Here is a 15,579-nt window from a genome sequence, read left to right as displayed (position 1 = left end):
GATACGATCCGAGTTATTCGTTGAACACTGATGTACGTTTAAAGAATTACAATGGCAGATTTTCAGGGTTTGAAATTTTAGATTTTAATGGACGTAATTATAACATCAGTCATTCCAATATCATTCTTCTTCCGTGTAAAGGAACGAATGGCAAGCAGTACGTGTGAAACGGTCCTAGTGTGATGCCGTTACCGAACATTATAATCGGTAAAGAGAGAGAACGAGTTAAATATCAAAGACAGCAAATTTTCTCAATTTAAGAATTATTAGAAGTTCACGAGATATTTTCGGAAGAAACGAATAATCGCATAGGGGTACTAACTTCGACGTTCAGTACAGGGATAAAACAAATGTATTCTCTTCAAACAACTCCATCATTTCTGATCAGTAATGGAGGTAGCGATACATCTTTCTGATCGGTAAATAAACTGATCAGTAATGAGGAGAGCATCCGCGATGTCTTATTGAAGCTGCTGGTATCGAAGTTGACAACTGATAGGCAGGAGTAGCGTAAAAATATTATATTTTCAATTACTGGATATTGACAAATAAAATAATCCTTGCACGAAAAAATTATATTTCTTGTGCATGATATAGTAATTATTTAGTTGAAATGCAAAAAAGCCAAATAGGTCAAAGATGAATATATAACGTGAAGTAGCATCAACTACTCAGGTACCGACTACAATGAATCTCAAATAGAAATCTAATATGAATAAAAACAAGATGGTTTCTACAACTAAAACCGAGATCGAAGACGAACAAAGAAACTTGATGTCTACCTTTGGTTCTAGTGGCAATAGCGTTAGGCTAGTGATCTTCAACAATAAAAATACGATTAATTTGTTCATAAATGGCGCTAATTGGATTAAAATGTTGGTCTATCGCCCCCATAATCAACATTCGCCTTTAATTTTTTCCAATTAGTGCGTTGATTAGTTTATTAAATATCCTCAATGTTAATCAAAGACTCTAATTTAAGTTAAATAAGCATGCCGAAGTAAACAAAATTTTTAAAGTATATGTCGTTATCAACTGACAAAGATTGATCTTACCGTTGCAAGGTATTCAAGTAAAGTAGATAGTATCCAAGTAAAATAAACGGTTGCGTCTCCTACATCAGTGATAGGAGTCCTATAAAAAATCACAGATAGTAGCAAGTAGCGCCCATCACATTTAGATGGTTCAAGAAGCAAGTGTCGGTCAAGTATTAGTCATATCACTGTTCTTAAAGAAATCAGTAATTTTCATATTGTTTTGCAAGTTGCTTGCATTAGTTTTCTGCCCTCCTTGGGCATTATTTGATGCTGAGGTGGAGCCATCTTGAAGAGAAGTACTCGTTGAAGGCTCAGCACTCGAATAGGCAGAGACTCCTGCAATAAAAAATTATATCATTTGAATATGCATTCACGACTTGAAGTTCATCCCTCTAAGAGGAAGAATGTAGTGTAATAAATTCTGTTGTACATTAGATGTTACAGGAAAGTTAATGAAGGTATCAGCAAGAAGGTTCAAACAATTGCTGATGCTGGCTAGCTAAAGTTCTGACTGAACACAAGTAGTTTGTTATCTTTTTACAATCATAGATCCAGTGCAGAGTTTACCTTCAGTACGCAAGAGAATGTTTAACCTAACAATGCTAACGGAATAACATTTTTAATGTTACAAAACATACGTAAAGTCACGAATTTATGAATATGTGACCATGATACCACGATATTGTAGTTGGTATTGTAATGCTACTGACCTGCATCGGTCTCCAGAGTTGTACGCGCAGGAGAGGCAGGGCCAGAAGAGCTGAAGCTCTCATAAACAAACTTGAAGAGATCTTTAGAGGCGAGCTCCTTGCGCTGAACACCATACAAGCAAAGGCACTGCACGAGAGCTCCTGTACCAGAAATGAAGGCGACTTGAGTACGTACATGGTGAGCATGGCTGGGAATGACAACTGTTTCGCGGTCAAGCAAAAAAAACATTTGAAAAACATCAATAAAAACATTTGAAAAAAAATGGAAATTTCCGGAGCCACTACGAGAAAGCATGATGTTAAAAGATGAATTTACTCGTATGGATTTTCCAAAATTTTGCATTATATTGGAGAAAATCGCAGATAAAAATTCTATACTAAGCCGTGACTACGTTAAGAGGAATTAAAACTTTCTAATTTATTAATTCAATGGCAAACTATCAAGCAGCAATTTGATTTAATTCTCTCCGGCAACGTTAACTTAATTATTAATTATATCAATATTACCCTACCCAACTTCTTAAAAAATGCTGAAAGAGCGTCTATTTCATTCTCAGAGTCAAAACTTTCATTCAAATGCTGATATTTAAATTCCAGGGTATGGCAAGGGGTGAAGCTATGCATGGATGGGCTGATGATTAGGAATAGACAAATAACGTAGCCTCAAACTCAAACCATGACACAAGCTGGGCTTTTTTGGATGGAGATTTAATTGACCTTGCCCGCGAAATGGGTGTCGACTTGGTCATTATTGTGGCGGATCTTCAATGAAATTGATTGATGCTACAGAGAAATGATCATTCAAGACAACGACGCACTAATAAATGGTTCTTTTAATCTAAAATCACCACATCGTTATTGAAAATTATGGCAAGCATAAATATATAAATCTTCGCATGGCAAACGCTAAAAAATTTCAGGGATTTTTTATTATTTAGTGCAATTTATCAGCAAAACTTTCATTAACAACTGCAACCTGCCCAGAAACAAGTAATAATAAACCACCTCAGATGGAGGCAAACAAAGCAACAGAAATGGGAAGGATGTAAACTGATGTTGAGGATTAAGAAAAAAAACAGTTACCAGCGCAACAGAGTCGTACACGAAACAGATAATAAATGCTGGTATAACCGTGCGCACGGGCAAGAACCGTCGCTTCTGATTAGTAGTATTTAGTAATATTTACATTTACTTAGTAATATTTACAACATTTATTATGTTGTTAATTCAAAAGGAATCATAAAAAATTTACATGCAGATGAAGGGAGCTTCTGAAAAGATTTTCGAATGCGGTATAGAGTTTCAATTAAATGTAACATCACCTGCCGGATTATTTGGGTGAGTATGCAATTCATAAAGCTTCGCGATATGAGACTTATTTTCCTCGCATTGCATAATAGCATAATAATGATAAAAATCGCAAAAAATATATATAAACCGTTTATATTGTATCGAAAGGCCTTTAATAAATTGGAGTATACTCATGAAATATTAAATCTATATTCAATACTTGTAAGATCATCACGATCTCTTGATATGTTCAAAATTTCACGTCAACTGCTAGCTGAGCAATTTTCGTTGCTATTACATTAATCATTCGGCAAGTTTCTTCTCTTCTTCACAGCACTAATCCAAGTAAATAATCCACCTGAGCGTGACAGATGCAATCGCACAATCTTTCACTCCACATTTCAATTATAATGAAATTTAGTTTCACCAAATAAATATATATGCATACACCCCCTTCTTTGTTTTAATAGTCTAATTGCACCTGGTAGCAATGAATCCTTCAATGGGTAATTAACAACTGTGAGAATGAAACAATGTTTCGGTGATCTACTAAAGTAACGACATCATCACAACATCACGGCAGCTCTACCAGTAATTATTCTTAATTACTTATTAATTAAAAATTTAGGCATAACATAAAAGATTATAAACTTATTAATTGATTAATTAATAAGATTTTTAAAGCTATCAAATATTGACTATATCTGCTGCCAGGTTCGAGTTCCCAAGAGACATAGAATCATTCGGATTTAAATCTTGCAAAAAATTTTGAAGTATATCCCAGGCAGTAAAAATCCAAGTAATTATCAACTTAGATGCAGCAAGAATTAATAATGACCAGCAGTAACAGAGCGACGCGTCAGGAAATCATGCAGGTCCGACAGTCGGTGTTTGAAGTCGGAGTCGTGGAAGGTGAAGTACGCTATGTCGCGACCAGCAGCAGCACACGACGCTATCTGCAGCAGCGCCTGCAACAGTGATAGAGTGATCATCATACGCTGGGGTGAGGCAGACACATAAATACAACACAGAGCTAGAGTGAGCACCACATGCTGGGGTGAGGCAGACACGTAAATACAACACAGTGCTACAGTGAGCATGCAAGATTGAACAATTTTCTTGATTAGAAAAGCACGTTGAACAAATTTTCGGATTATAAACATAAAGGATATTTGAAACCAATGAATAGATTTTGGTAACCCTAAAGAAAACCATTTTAAAAAATAGTTTTAAAATAAAACATTATAAACTCAATTTTAAACTCGATTATTTTTCTCAAAAAACATCTGTTTGAAAAAGGTCACAATTCATGCCTATAATTATTTTGTAAATGTTAAGGGATTTATTTAGACAATTAATTTCACCCATGAAATGCTGCCGCCCTGCCTGTCAAGGTGTTCTCAGGAACAGAGTATGTATATTAACTGGGTTCAGGTTTCACATCGAAATAAAATACCTAATTCCGGTTGTTTAGTGGGTCATCTTCAATTACTAGCACACGAGGCAAAGGTAGAAGTTATTCCGTCATCCTAAATTGGAAGATTCTCGTGTTGTTACGGACAAGCAACTGGATTGAACATCTGTGATGTCTCATGTCTCTAATAGATTAACATCTAACTGTTGATATAATTCTACCTTCAAGTGAGGATCTCCACGAAAGGCACCACAGCCCCAGTTGCCCGTGGCTACTGCCACCGCTGGTCCAATGCTGCCGCTAAGTGGCCGGAACCCGGCGTAGGCCTGAAAAGTGTCACAATGTTCAAAGACCTGAACAGCAGAGCAGGTCGAGAATACAACTGTAGGGCGAGTAGAAAAACAATATAAGATCAATACTTGGGAGCAAGAGAAGATGGAAGCCCGCAACCCAAACTCTAATGAAACAATAGAGGATTAATAAGAACATTGTAAAGTAAATTCACTAAGAAAGTGATTGACAAGTAGTGGAAAGCCTTCAAATTTGATGAAAGCTTGACGCTGAACGACGGTGCCTAAAAACAAATGTCATCCAATACGTTGGGATGAACGAGGACGAAATCAACAGCGAACCGCATTGACTTGCTGATTTTGAGTTCGGACATTTAAACTTCAAGATTTCATTTGTAATTCGCGACACTGCAATTACTGAAGAGTGCAAAGAGGAACGATAAACATATGGAATGACATAAAATAAAGTTTGATAATCAAATGGAAACTTATAATTAAATCAGTTATGCTGAAAAGATGTAGATCACATTTCCCAAAATGTTTCAAGAATTACAATAACCTTAATTGAAGCTCTCATTACAACTCATTTATTACACATGGCAACAAAATTATTTTCAGTGGCATCTGAACGTGGATGCAATGATCAAGTAAAAGGAAATAAATTTTGTATCGTCGCAGTTGCCTTTTAAACTGAACAAATCATGCACAAAACTGAATCAAAGCTGCAGGCAACATACAATCATTAGGAGACTACGATCATTTGAGGGGACTTGAAGATAGTTTGCACCTTATTAAGCTCCCTGAGAAGCAAGGGCTTCTCATATTGCTCGCGCGGTCGCTGCCTGAAGTGCAGAGCGTCAATGGCCACGAGCTGCGTGAGGCGGCGACCGAAGGAGTCTCGTTGTGTTGAGTCGTGGAAAGAACCTGAGAACGTGAAGCTGCTGCCATAGCCTGCACCCTTGTTGAACTGCTCCACACCTGAACCAAACAACAGCAATCAAATCAATAATAGAAGTACGTCTCATACTGAAATATATCAGAAGTCATGGTCTAACGCAAGAATAACAGTTATAGGTACTTTATTTTGACTGTAGAGAACTTTCCACGTTGTTTACATGGGTCTATCACACAGAAAATGACTTCACTCCCACAGTTTCAAGTCTGACAATCTATTTAACAAAGCGTCTAATATACAGATTTGAAGATAAATACCGAACAAAATGTATTAAAAGGTTTGACTACTACTGGAAATTACATCAGATTTCGTACAATGAGAAGGACATTATGTAAGCCAGGGCAGATGCGTCGCTTGGTCACGCACACCCCAGTATATATGACACCAAACACCAGGGCTCACGCACCGATGATGACGAGAGCCTCATTTTTGTCGAGAGCCTCCGTGACGAGTCTAGACACGAGCAGCTCAGGGCACAGCAGGAATTTGATTTCCTCCTGAACACATCCAAAGCCCAGCACCCCGCCGCCCAGGAACCTGTCCCGAGCAAGAACGAGTCAGTCAAGTTTTGATTGTTGCATAAAAAGCTCACTTTAGCAGACAAAGTTTGAAGTAAGTTTGAGCGTATCATTCAAAGCCACAATTAAAGTAAGATAACACTCTTGAAATCGCCCGCCCGCACACAAAATTAAAAAATATAACTCAGTACTCCCTATAGTGAGTGACAGAGCGCGCATTTTCTCGTCGACGAAAACATGAAGTCACGGACGGACAGACAGACGGACGGACGGACAGAATGAGAAAATGCGCTAAATAGGTACAAGAATATAACTCAGTACTCACTGCAGTGAGTGACAGAGAGCGCATTTTCTCGTCAACGAAAACTTGAGGTCACGGACAGACAGACAGACAGACGGACATGGCGAGCACAATAGTGCATTTTTTCCATAAATGAGAAAATGCGCTAAAAATACGTCCACTCCAAAAGAGATTATATACAGCTTTGATAGGACATTAATACTTCCTATAGTCTAGAATGGCTACAAAAGAGCAAAACAACGACTAATTTAATTGGCAAAAAGAACGAACTTGTTGGCAAAGTCGACATGCAGCAGCCCAGGCACGTCCTCTATGAGGGTGTCGTGGTGGCAGTGCAGTCTGGGCAGCGGCGACGAGCAGCTCTGCCAGCGGTGCATGTCTGAGTCCGGGGCCTGCGTGCGACACAGCGTCACCAAGCCCGTCGGTTCTGAGCACAACAGCACAAATTATTAACATTATAACCCAATTAATAGTATTTTTCTTTAAAGAATCTATTTTGAACTTTCTCAACGATGACATGCATCGTCTTTCTCAAGGTACACACGCATCACTCTGTGCACATCAAGACACGGCACAAGAAACACGCTCATCACACTGTGCACATCAAAACACGGCACCAGACACACGCTCATCACACTGCGCACATCAAGACACGGCACAAGAAACACGCTAATCACACTGTGCACATCAAGACACGGCACCAGACACACGCTCATCACACTGTGCACATCAAGACACGGCACCAGACACACGCTCATCACACTGTGCACATCAAGACACGGTGTCTCGTCAACCATTACAACACACATCACATGTACACATTATTCCCTCATCATTATAAGCAGCTCACCATTAGACGTAACGCGTCTGAAGTAATTCAGTATGCACTTCAGCTTCTCCAGCACAAGTGGCTCTTTCTTGCTCAATAATCTGACAGAAATAAGATGAACTGAATTAGTTGCAGGAAAACGATAAATCATTTCAGGAAACCTTGAAGTAAAAGTCAAAGTTAGGCTGCTACAGTTAACAATAAGAACAGAGATGCGGCAATTCAGAACATTGTAACGCTATAAGAATGTTTAGACTAAGAGGACTCTCTGAAAATAAGACCTTAATTATTTCGACAGCAGACGTGCTAAGCCCCCATCATAGATAACTCAGCAATGCTAACATGATACCTAGCACTCACCTCGCTGTAGGAATCTCTTGGGAAAACATCTTTTCACTGTCATCGAGATAACCGGCATCACAACTTCTACCAAGTCCTACCAAGGCACACACGTTCGGTCTCCCCTACACTCCACAAGCCCCGCCTAACAACTATTGTCAGTCTTGAAAAGATCCGGTCAAATTACACGATTTTAGATCTTCTGAGAACACGTCACGAAAAGTACAAGAATCGGCGGCAGGCCACTTCAGACCTACTCTTCAGCGCCGACATCAGTATGTTATGTTAACATCCACAAGTCCCGCATCAACACTCCCAAGCCCCTCAAACCACCCCTGCACCTGTTGAAGTTGATGTCAGGGTAGTTGGCGTACTCGGAGTTGCTGCCGCGCGCGTTGCGCCTCGGGAATGTGCAGAAAAAAGCATTCGCGAGCAGACACGCGATCTGAAATTCGAATAAAATAGAACAATAGATCTATATTCTTCGCTATTCATAGAGCAGGAAAATGGTTAACATGAGAATAAAATCAAGTTTCTGTTCTGTGTAATCACATCGATACTGAGAGCGGGAATTTTTGAAATAATAACCTTAATGTAATTTGACATTTGACCATTAAAGATGGTGTCTGATATTATCAGTAAATTGATATTAATTCGAATGAAAACAAATATGCTCATCCAGATGAGCATGAAGTCAGATGACGATCTGTCTTCACTTATATATGGCTATCGAAAATATGCTTCTACAGACTTTTTCAAACGGCTTCTCCCATAACACATCGGTGAGCAGCTTATATGAAGAGGCAAAAAATTCCCAAAAGGAAGAGAGCACAAAAAGTTTCACAAGTATGTATCATTGATCCACGGGAACAATAACTGAGGAAATAGTAATTTTATGTTACAAATTTTCGGTACTTTACTTGCTTTGCTTTGAATTCTGCATTTGAGAGTACTTTAAATGAGATCACTAGGCAATTAATAGAAATTGTTGAGAATCGTACATAGAAAAAAGTTAGTAAAAACTGTTAATAATAGTGACTTATTATTACACTAAACTTTGCTTGGTGGAATTTGAGAAGTTGAGTGTGAATGAGTCGAGTAATTAAACCCTTTAAGGCTGCATAATTTTACTACGCTAATATAGCACCCAGTGGAGGAAGAGGAACAATTGTACTTATGCATTCCGACTACCGTTATTGGCATAATTTGATCTTGTCTATACTAAATATTTGACAAATAACATATTGTGGGAACAAAGTTTCGTTGGTGGGCCGAGACAGGGGAATATTGTATTCAGCACGAAATGGTCGTGCCTAGTATTGAAGAAAGTTAAGGCCGAGTGCGGCTTGGTAGTAGGTATTTGATGGTAAAGTTCACAAGGAGAATTCCAGCACTTGTAGCACTTCAGTGAAGAAAAGCAACGAAAATCAGTTAAGAGAAGAAGAGCAACCAACATCAGTTGAGAGGAGAAGAGCAACCAAAATCAATATATAATCACAGTTTCAAAGTTAGTAGTCATTTGCAAAGACAACGCACCTGTAGCTGCGAGAGCGTGAGGCTCGCCTGGCTGTTCTGGCTGAGCAGCGGCACCGGCGCAGTGATGAGCTCCGGCAGGCGCAGCGCGAGACGACACATCTTAGGCAGCGTTGTGCCGAACAACTCCTGCTCTTCACACTCATCAAACTGCACGCAGCACCACAGAAATTATCATGAGAATGTTCAAAGATAAGCCCAATATAGGGTATAGTTATTCTTGCACGCAGCACCACAGCAATTATCATGAGAATGTTCAAAGATAAGCCCAATATAGGGTATAGTTATTCTTGCACGCAGCACCACAGAAATTATCATGAGAATATTCAAAGATAAACCCAATATAGGGTATAGTTATTCTTGCACGCAGCACCACAGAAATTATCATGAAAATGTTCAAAGTTAAACTCAACATATAATTATTCTTTATGCAGATCGTGATTAGATTTGGTTATGTCGTAATTATTTCTTGACAAGCAGTGGCAAGAAAATATGAAGCAGTCTGGAGCAGTTAATCCAAACAAAATCTTCTTGATCGACATGTTTGGTCATCTTTGAAGAATAGTCAGCTTTATGGACTCAGGTTTAATTGTCAGCTTTACATTTCAAAATTATCTTGAAGCACATTAATAACGATGTGCTTGAAAATTTGTTGCCTAAAATTTTTCATTACTGTGCACTGTGCAGGTAGTACAAATAGAAATGGTAGCAACAATGTGCCTACAAACGCTTTGTGTGCATTGAAGGATGCAGTTTGAAGTTCATAAACTGGCCCTTTGTCCTGATTTTAACCAAATAACGCATTTTTGAATGTGCATTATATTACTCATAAATATTTCACTTTTTTATCATCTAAATTAAATTAAGAATGGTTAAATTTGCCTGACAGCTCAGGGGTGCTTTAATAATTATCAATGCCCACACAAATAATTTTCCTTACTAGTATGTTGTATGAATATTGTCACTCATATAAAATCTAAATAACAGATCATGATAGATCATTTGTGAGCGTATTCAATTACCTGATTAACAAGAGCATAAAGGCCATGGAACTTCCACTTGCCACGGTATCTTGTGTTGTACGAGAGGATGGCTTCTTGTAGTTCAGATATACTAGTGATGGGCTTGCTCAGTGCCTCGGTGATCACATTCCAACGCGGCACTACGTCAGACTTCTGCAACATAATTTAATTGATCAACACACTGTGTAAGAGTGTAAGAATAAATTACTACGAGATGGAGTTTTATAAGCTCCTGGGACTGATTTATACCAGATCTGTGAGAGAGCTTGCTTGCAGGAAATTTACAAGTAAAACGTCCATTAATGATAACAATACATCTATTGTATGATGACAGAGGCACAATGCACTTGATTATTTCTGCCAGAGGAGCCACACAATTATCAGGAAAAGTTATGGTGAGGCAATTTAAATTTAAAAATTCTGCAGAGAACTAAGAAATAATTGAATGTAATTAATAAATATACCCCATATACCTTTTGAGTTAGTAAAGAGTTTGTTATTGAGAAAATTTATGATTAAAATACTTTGAAACTAGCCTCAATCAATTTGTCTAAACCTTGCACAAACATTCTCCCAACCTTGTCCAAAAATTCTCCAAACTTTGTCCAAATTTTGCCCAAAACTTTATCCAAGCTTTCTCCAATTAAAAATCAAATTATTTGGGTTAAAAAAGTTGTGACTGACTGGAGCAGTGCAGTATAGGTTCTGGGGGCTGCATGGCATCTTGACACACTGGCTATGCCAAACATCCGTGTAGACACGAGGATGAGGCTCAGGAGGCAGGCCTGGTGTGTGAGGCAGCCTCACAAGTACAGTGTGGTGGCTGGAGACCTTCACAGGAGGACATCCTGGCTGCTCTACTGTCATGCATGACAAGCTAGCCAGAGCAGCACCACGGGGCCCATCATCTTTAGGCTCCTGAAAAAATGCTGAATTAAAAACCTAAAATTTAAAACGGTTAATTTTGTTCCTAAAATTTAAAATGGTCAATATCGTTAATTAAAAATTTTATGTTTGATATTTGTTGGCAGAAACAGAGATGCAATAAATGTGACCACCACATGTAAGCCTGAAGGGTTACTAATAATGCACATCTGAGGATATAACATTACAAAATCTTGTATGAAAGGCATATGGAGCAAATGCCGAGATTTCAGCTAAATTGGAGATGTTGAGTGAGAACATCTGGTCCACTTTATGTGGGATGACCCAATAATCAATTGCAAAACTTTCCCATTTCTAGGTTTGGATTATCAGCTCAACTTACAAATAAGGCAATAATATATTTCTAGAGCAAGTTTTGAAGACAAGTTTCTATAGTTACTGAATAGTATTTATTGTTACATTAATGCCTACAGACTACAGTTGAAGCTCAATTAAAATAGAACCTATATAAAAGCTTAATTAAACCTAAGCTTAAAGTAAAACCTGAAGAATGATCAGGATCAACAGAATTTGTTTAGTCAGTTGCAAAGCTTATGAGACTATTTACCTACTAAATTTAGCCTGAGCTTTTTCTTCATACCTTATTTTGTGAAGGACCTTCTCTCATTACTTGATCCAATGAAGTTTCAGCACTAGAAGATGAAATTTCTGGTCCCAAATTATCAGATAAAATCAACTTAGATTTTTTCTTAGGATTTTCAATATTAATACTACTCAATATATTCATGATACCTGAAATCTTGAATACAGTGTTGAAAACTTGAATTGAAGAATTTGTAAGATTTTTAAAAAAGATGAAAGTCATAAATATGTAGATGTAAAGGCAGTAAAGCTGATATTTCAGAATAGATAATATTATAAAAGTTGGTGTAATTTGGCATAAGCTTTTCTTTTATGCAAGTTTGATTAAAATTAAAGACCAGAGCATGCTTTTTATTAATATTCTTCTTATTTGTTTTTTCAATTACCTACCTAGTCAAACAAAATTTCATGCTTGCACCAGACCACTGAGACCAGGAGATCAAAAAGCAGGTTACCAAAATGACATTTTAATGAATTGCATAGTTTTGAAAAAACAATTTTCATTATCAAGCAGGTGAAGGTTTTGCAACACTTGAAATCATTTGGCTAATGAAAAATAATAATAATAAGATTATTAATAAAAAGCATGCTCTGAGGCCTGAGCCTCTGGAGAGTCTGGTCTTTAATCAAACATCAAACTTGCATGTTATCAAAATGAATACTTACACGGATAATTAATAAAAATTTTACAATGAAGTTACAAATTGACTTAATATTTCATTAATGTTAGTCAGTACTCACTACTCAGTAGGGAGTGGAATTGATATAGGTATACATATATACTGGTAGCCTGGTAGGTGCCAATCCACAGAGGAGGTCCGAGGGACAGACCCCAAGATTACAGACCTGTGATAGGTGGTAGACTGGTAGGCTGGTAGGGGTAGCTATACAAATTTAGCAGGTAATTTTTCATTTAGCTAGTGGCAGGAATCCTAAGAAAGACTTTTGCATGATGAGGAAAGATTTTTAAATAGGTATAAATATAATACCAAAATCAATGTTTATTTCCAGTTTTCAGAAACATTTGGAAATTTCTTATCGAGAAGAACTAGGTAGATCATACGCATAGCAGTCATAGGTGCCTAGTTAGGTAGCCGGACCGCCGGTGCCCGGTAGCCTGGTAGGTACTGTCAAGTGTCAATCAAATCGAATCAATAATCCATACTGGTTAACTCAGCTGTACCTAACACATACTGGTTAAATGGTTATTAATACATTATACATAACACAAAAACAGCATGCACAAAAGGACAAAGGACATCAATCAGGGTAGGGATATGGGCAATGGACAATTGGACATTACAAATTTTATGATTGTTATGGGCTTATGGCCAAATTGCCAATGTGCACTGTGCAGAAGCTGAGGCTGAGAAGCGCGATGATTGACATGGAGCCTGGAGGTCGGACGTTGAAGGAATGTGTAAATTGTGTATTAGTTGCAATTGTTGCAGGCTTGCAGATGCAGGGACTTTGGAATTACATGAATTTGGCCAGTTGAACAGTTCCAATGTTTACCAGAGTCCAGACTCAAGACTGTTTAATACTTAAGAACTTAAGGGGCCTTGGCTATGGTAGTAGTAGTGTAGTACTAGGCTACTAGCCTACTGTCTAAATAAGGTCTTCAGTTTGTTTCAAAATTAATGTTAAATTGTTCAACAACTACGGACTACCCGACTACCTAGGTACCTAGCCAGAAGCCCCAGTTCTTAAAGCCATTTCTTGCTTGATTATATTATCGTGTTTTCCAATAAGAATTCTTACTTCTCTTCGAATTTTGCGTCACTTTCGAGATACGAACGTGCACACACAAGCCAACGCCACTTTAGTTTATGCTGCGCATAACTTTTGTGTTGCTAGTGTTACAGTGTAATACTGTAGGTAGTGTATACGTATTGTATTTTCACCCTCACACCCTGGAACTCCGAAATGCAGTCAACTCTGGTATAATTCCCCAAGCAATAGCCTCCTAGTCCGCTCTTTACAGGTGACACCTACGGTATGTCCCATCTCCCATGGTTGAATTAATATTTATTAATTCAACCATGGGTATGCCCCCTGCGAGGTGCGGGCCTAGGTTGACTCCTATATCCTAATTTATATGTTCGTCTCCCTCCAAGAATCAGTAGTCGATGATCTCAAACTCAAAGAATGGTTCGCTCAACCCAACCCGAACATCAGTACCAATTTTTCATTGTTAGTTGAGAAGTGGTCAAGTAAGTTAAGTAATTGTGGTTTCTGCGTTGATTAATAAGTAAAAAGTGCTGCATTCTGGCATCTGGCCTGGCAACGCTTCTAGATACAGCTGAATTTATACATACTGCTACAACATTGGATTCGAATTTCACTGTTCCAATTAATGCAATCATTTCAATTTCACTGTTCCACCCGGCCACCGCGCTGACTGTGACCAAAACATTGCTGGAATGCTGGCATCGAACCCCAAACTCACTACGTACTCCAATCTTGGTGCTCGGAATTTAACGCATTTGGATCGTTTGTTGACCGAGCAGGTTCTCAGCAGAAAATTGCACTAATAAAGCATCCTAACTTCTACATATGTAGGTCCAAAAACTCCAGTCCAGGTGTAATTATTTGATATGCGGTAGATAGTAGCTGATCTCCCCTTTACAAAATTGGGAGACGAGTCTACAAACTGCGAGATAAGTCCGCCAATTGGGCAAATTTGCCCTCTGTCACCTCGAAGTCGAACATCTCGAGGAATTTAGTTATGTGGGAAGCAGGTGGCCGACAGACTAGAGCTACACACTTTCGAGATGCTCAAAGTACTGTTACCAAGTATTCCATGAAGCCGTCAGATTTCAAATTCCGCACAGTGCTTCCTGCGAGTGAGGGAGTTCCTTGCTCAAGCTCATCCTCACTTCTTCTCTACCTACTACCTAGTACCTGCGCTGTAATGCTAGTTGCGATACGGTGCATTGCAGTTTCTTCATGCAGGATATGTTTTCTTAGATGTGGCTCTGTTAGTGCATCATGAATACCTAATATCCGACGATCATCTCAATCGTGATCTTCGAATATGCATCAATAACCATCATGACAATGAGCTTAGCAATTAATAAAACCACATTGGCGAAACCTGACCAAAAAGAAATGCGGTGCTGATATAAGGGCAAAGACATCGTGTCCTCTCAGTGACTGTAGTCGGACGACTGACCATAAGGCCACCAAAACTTCTTTCGGAGCTGTGTTCTATTCTCCGCTTGATCGGTTAAGGTAATTTTAGTCAATTATCTCTACTATCAACAAAGGAAAACTTGAAATGTAAATGAAATTCAAACATTACTTCACTTTATCACGCCTCTGTGTCTATACGGCCCACTTGTGGAGTGCGCTGCAAAATTTCAAAACTCATGGCACCAAGCACGAACCGAATTGACACGAAGTATCGATTCGGTCAAGCACGATCGCAAAAACAGAACTACAGTAATGCCTCGCCTCACCCATCGCGGGAGTTACGTTCTTGACCTCAGCGATAATTGAAACCTGCCATAGGGAATAAATCAACCGATTATACTGATTCATGTTAATTTTAGGTATCATTATTCTCCGGTATTTTCCCATTGTTATAAGTTTTTACAAACTCTTCCCACTCTCTTATTGCCGATCGAGTTCAGCGACTGTTTAAATCTGCAGATCGACTTGCTAAGAACCCGAAAACCAGCGACGATTCGCGAATGATTCATCTCATTAATATTTTTTGATTGACATCCAGCGATGCTGTGAAGTCGCGGCAGGCGAAGCGCGATGCAACGAGGAATAACTGCATTACATTACATATTATGTAAGAAGGGTA

The 15,579-nt window shown here is 38.5% G+C and overlaps 1 protein-coding gene across 1 annotated transcript; it reads right to left on the bottom strand.

Annotated features, from left to right (window-relative positions):
• Positions 1-556: 556 nt before the first annotated feature.
• Positions 557-11,951, bottom strand: LOC108668036 (poly(ADP-ribose) glycohydrolase). Its single transcript, XM_018155165.2, has 13 exons — positions 11,764-11,951; positions 10,923-11,156; positions 10,239-10,391; positions 9,220-9,366; positions 8,025-8,128; positions 7,366-7,445; positions 6,786-6,942; positions 6,103-6,233; positions 5,529-5,719; positions 4,673-4,777; positions 3,876-4,005; positions 1,748-1,888; positions 557-1,373 (listed from the first exon to the last, which is right to left on the bottom strand). Exons 1-13 carry the CDS (start codon positions 11,908-11,910, stop codon positions 1,204-1,206), a joined length of 1,890 nt encoding a protein of 629 aa, XP_018010654.1. The 5' UTR covers positions 11,911-11,951; the 3' UTR covers positions 557-1,203.
• Between the last annotated feature and the right edge of the window lie 3,628 nt (positions 11,952-15,579).

The sequence above is a fragment of the Hyalella azteca genome, unplaced genomic scaffold (genome assembly GCF_000764305.2).
Source record: "Hyalella azteca isolate HAZT.00-mixed unplaced genomic scaffold, Hazt_2.0.2 contig2189, whole genome shotgun sequence".
NCBI lineage: Eukaryota > Metazoa > Arthropoda > Malacostraca > Amphipoda > Hyalellidae > Hyalella > Hyalella azteca.
Note: the sequence above shows the minus strand (reverse complement) of the source record. Positions and strands in the feature narration are given on the sequence as shown.

What these genes read in the sequence shown, in the direction of transcription:
- LOC108668036 (XM_018155165.2), bottom strand. Translation starts at nt 11,910, where the DNA reads ATGAATATATTGAGTAGTATTAATATTGAAAATCCTAAGAAAAAATCT. An exon ending in CATGTCGACTTTGCCAACAA is followed by an intron (nt 6,234 to 6,785) that starts GTTCGTTCTTTT and finishes TGCTCGGGACAG; the next exon opens with GTTCCTGGGCGGCGGGGTGC. An exon ending in GTGGAGATCCTCACTTGAAG is followed by an intron (nt 4,006 to 4,672) that starts GTAGAATTATAT and finishes TCACTGTTGCAG; the next exon opens with GCGCTGCTGCAGATAGCGTC.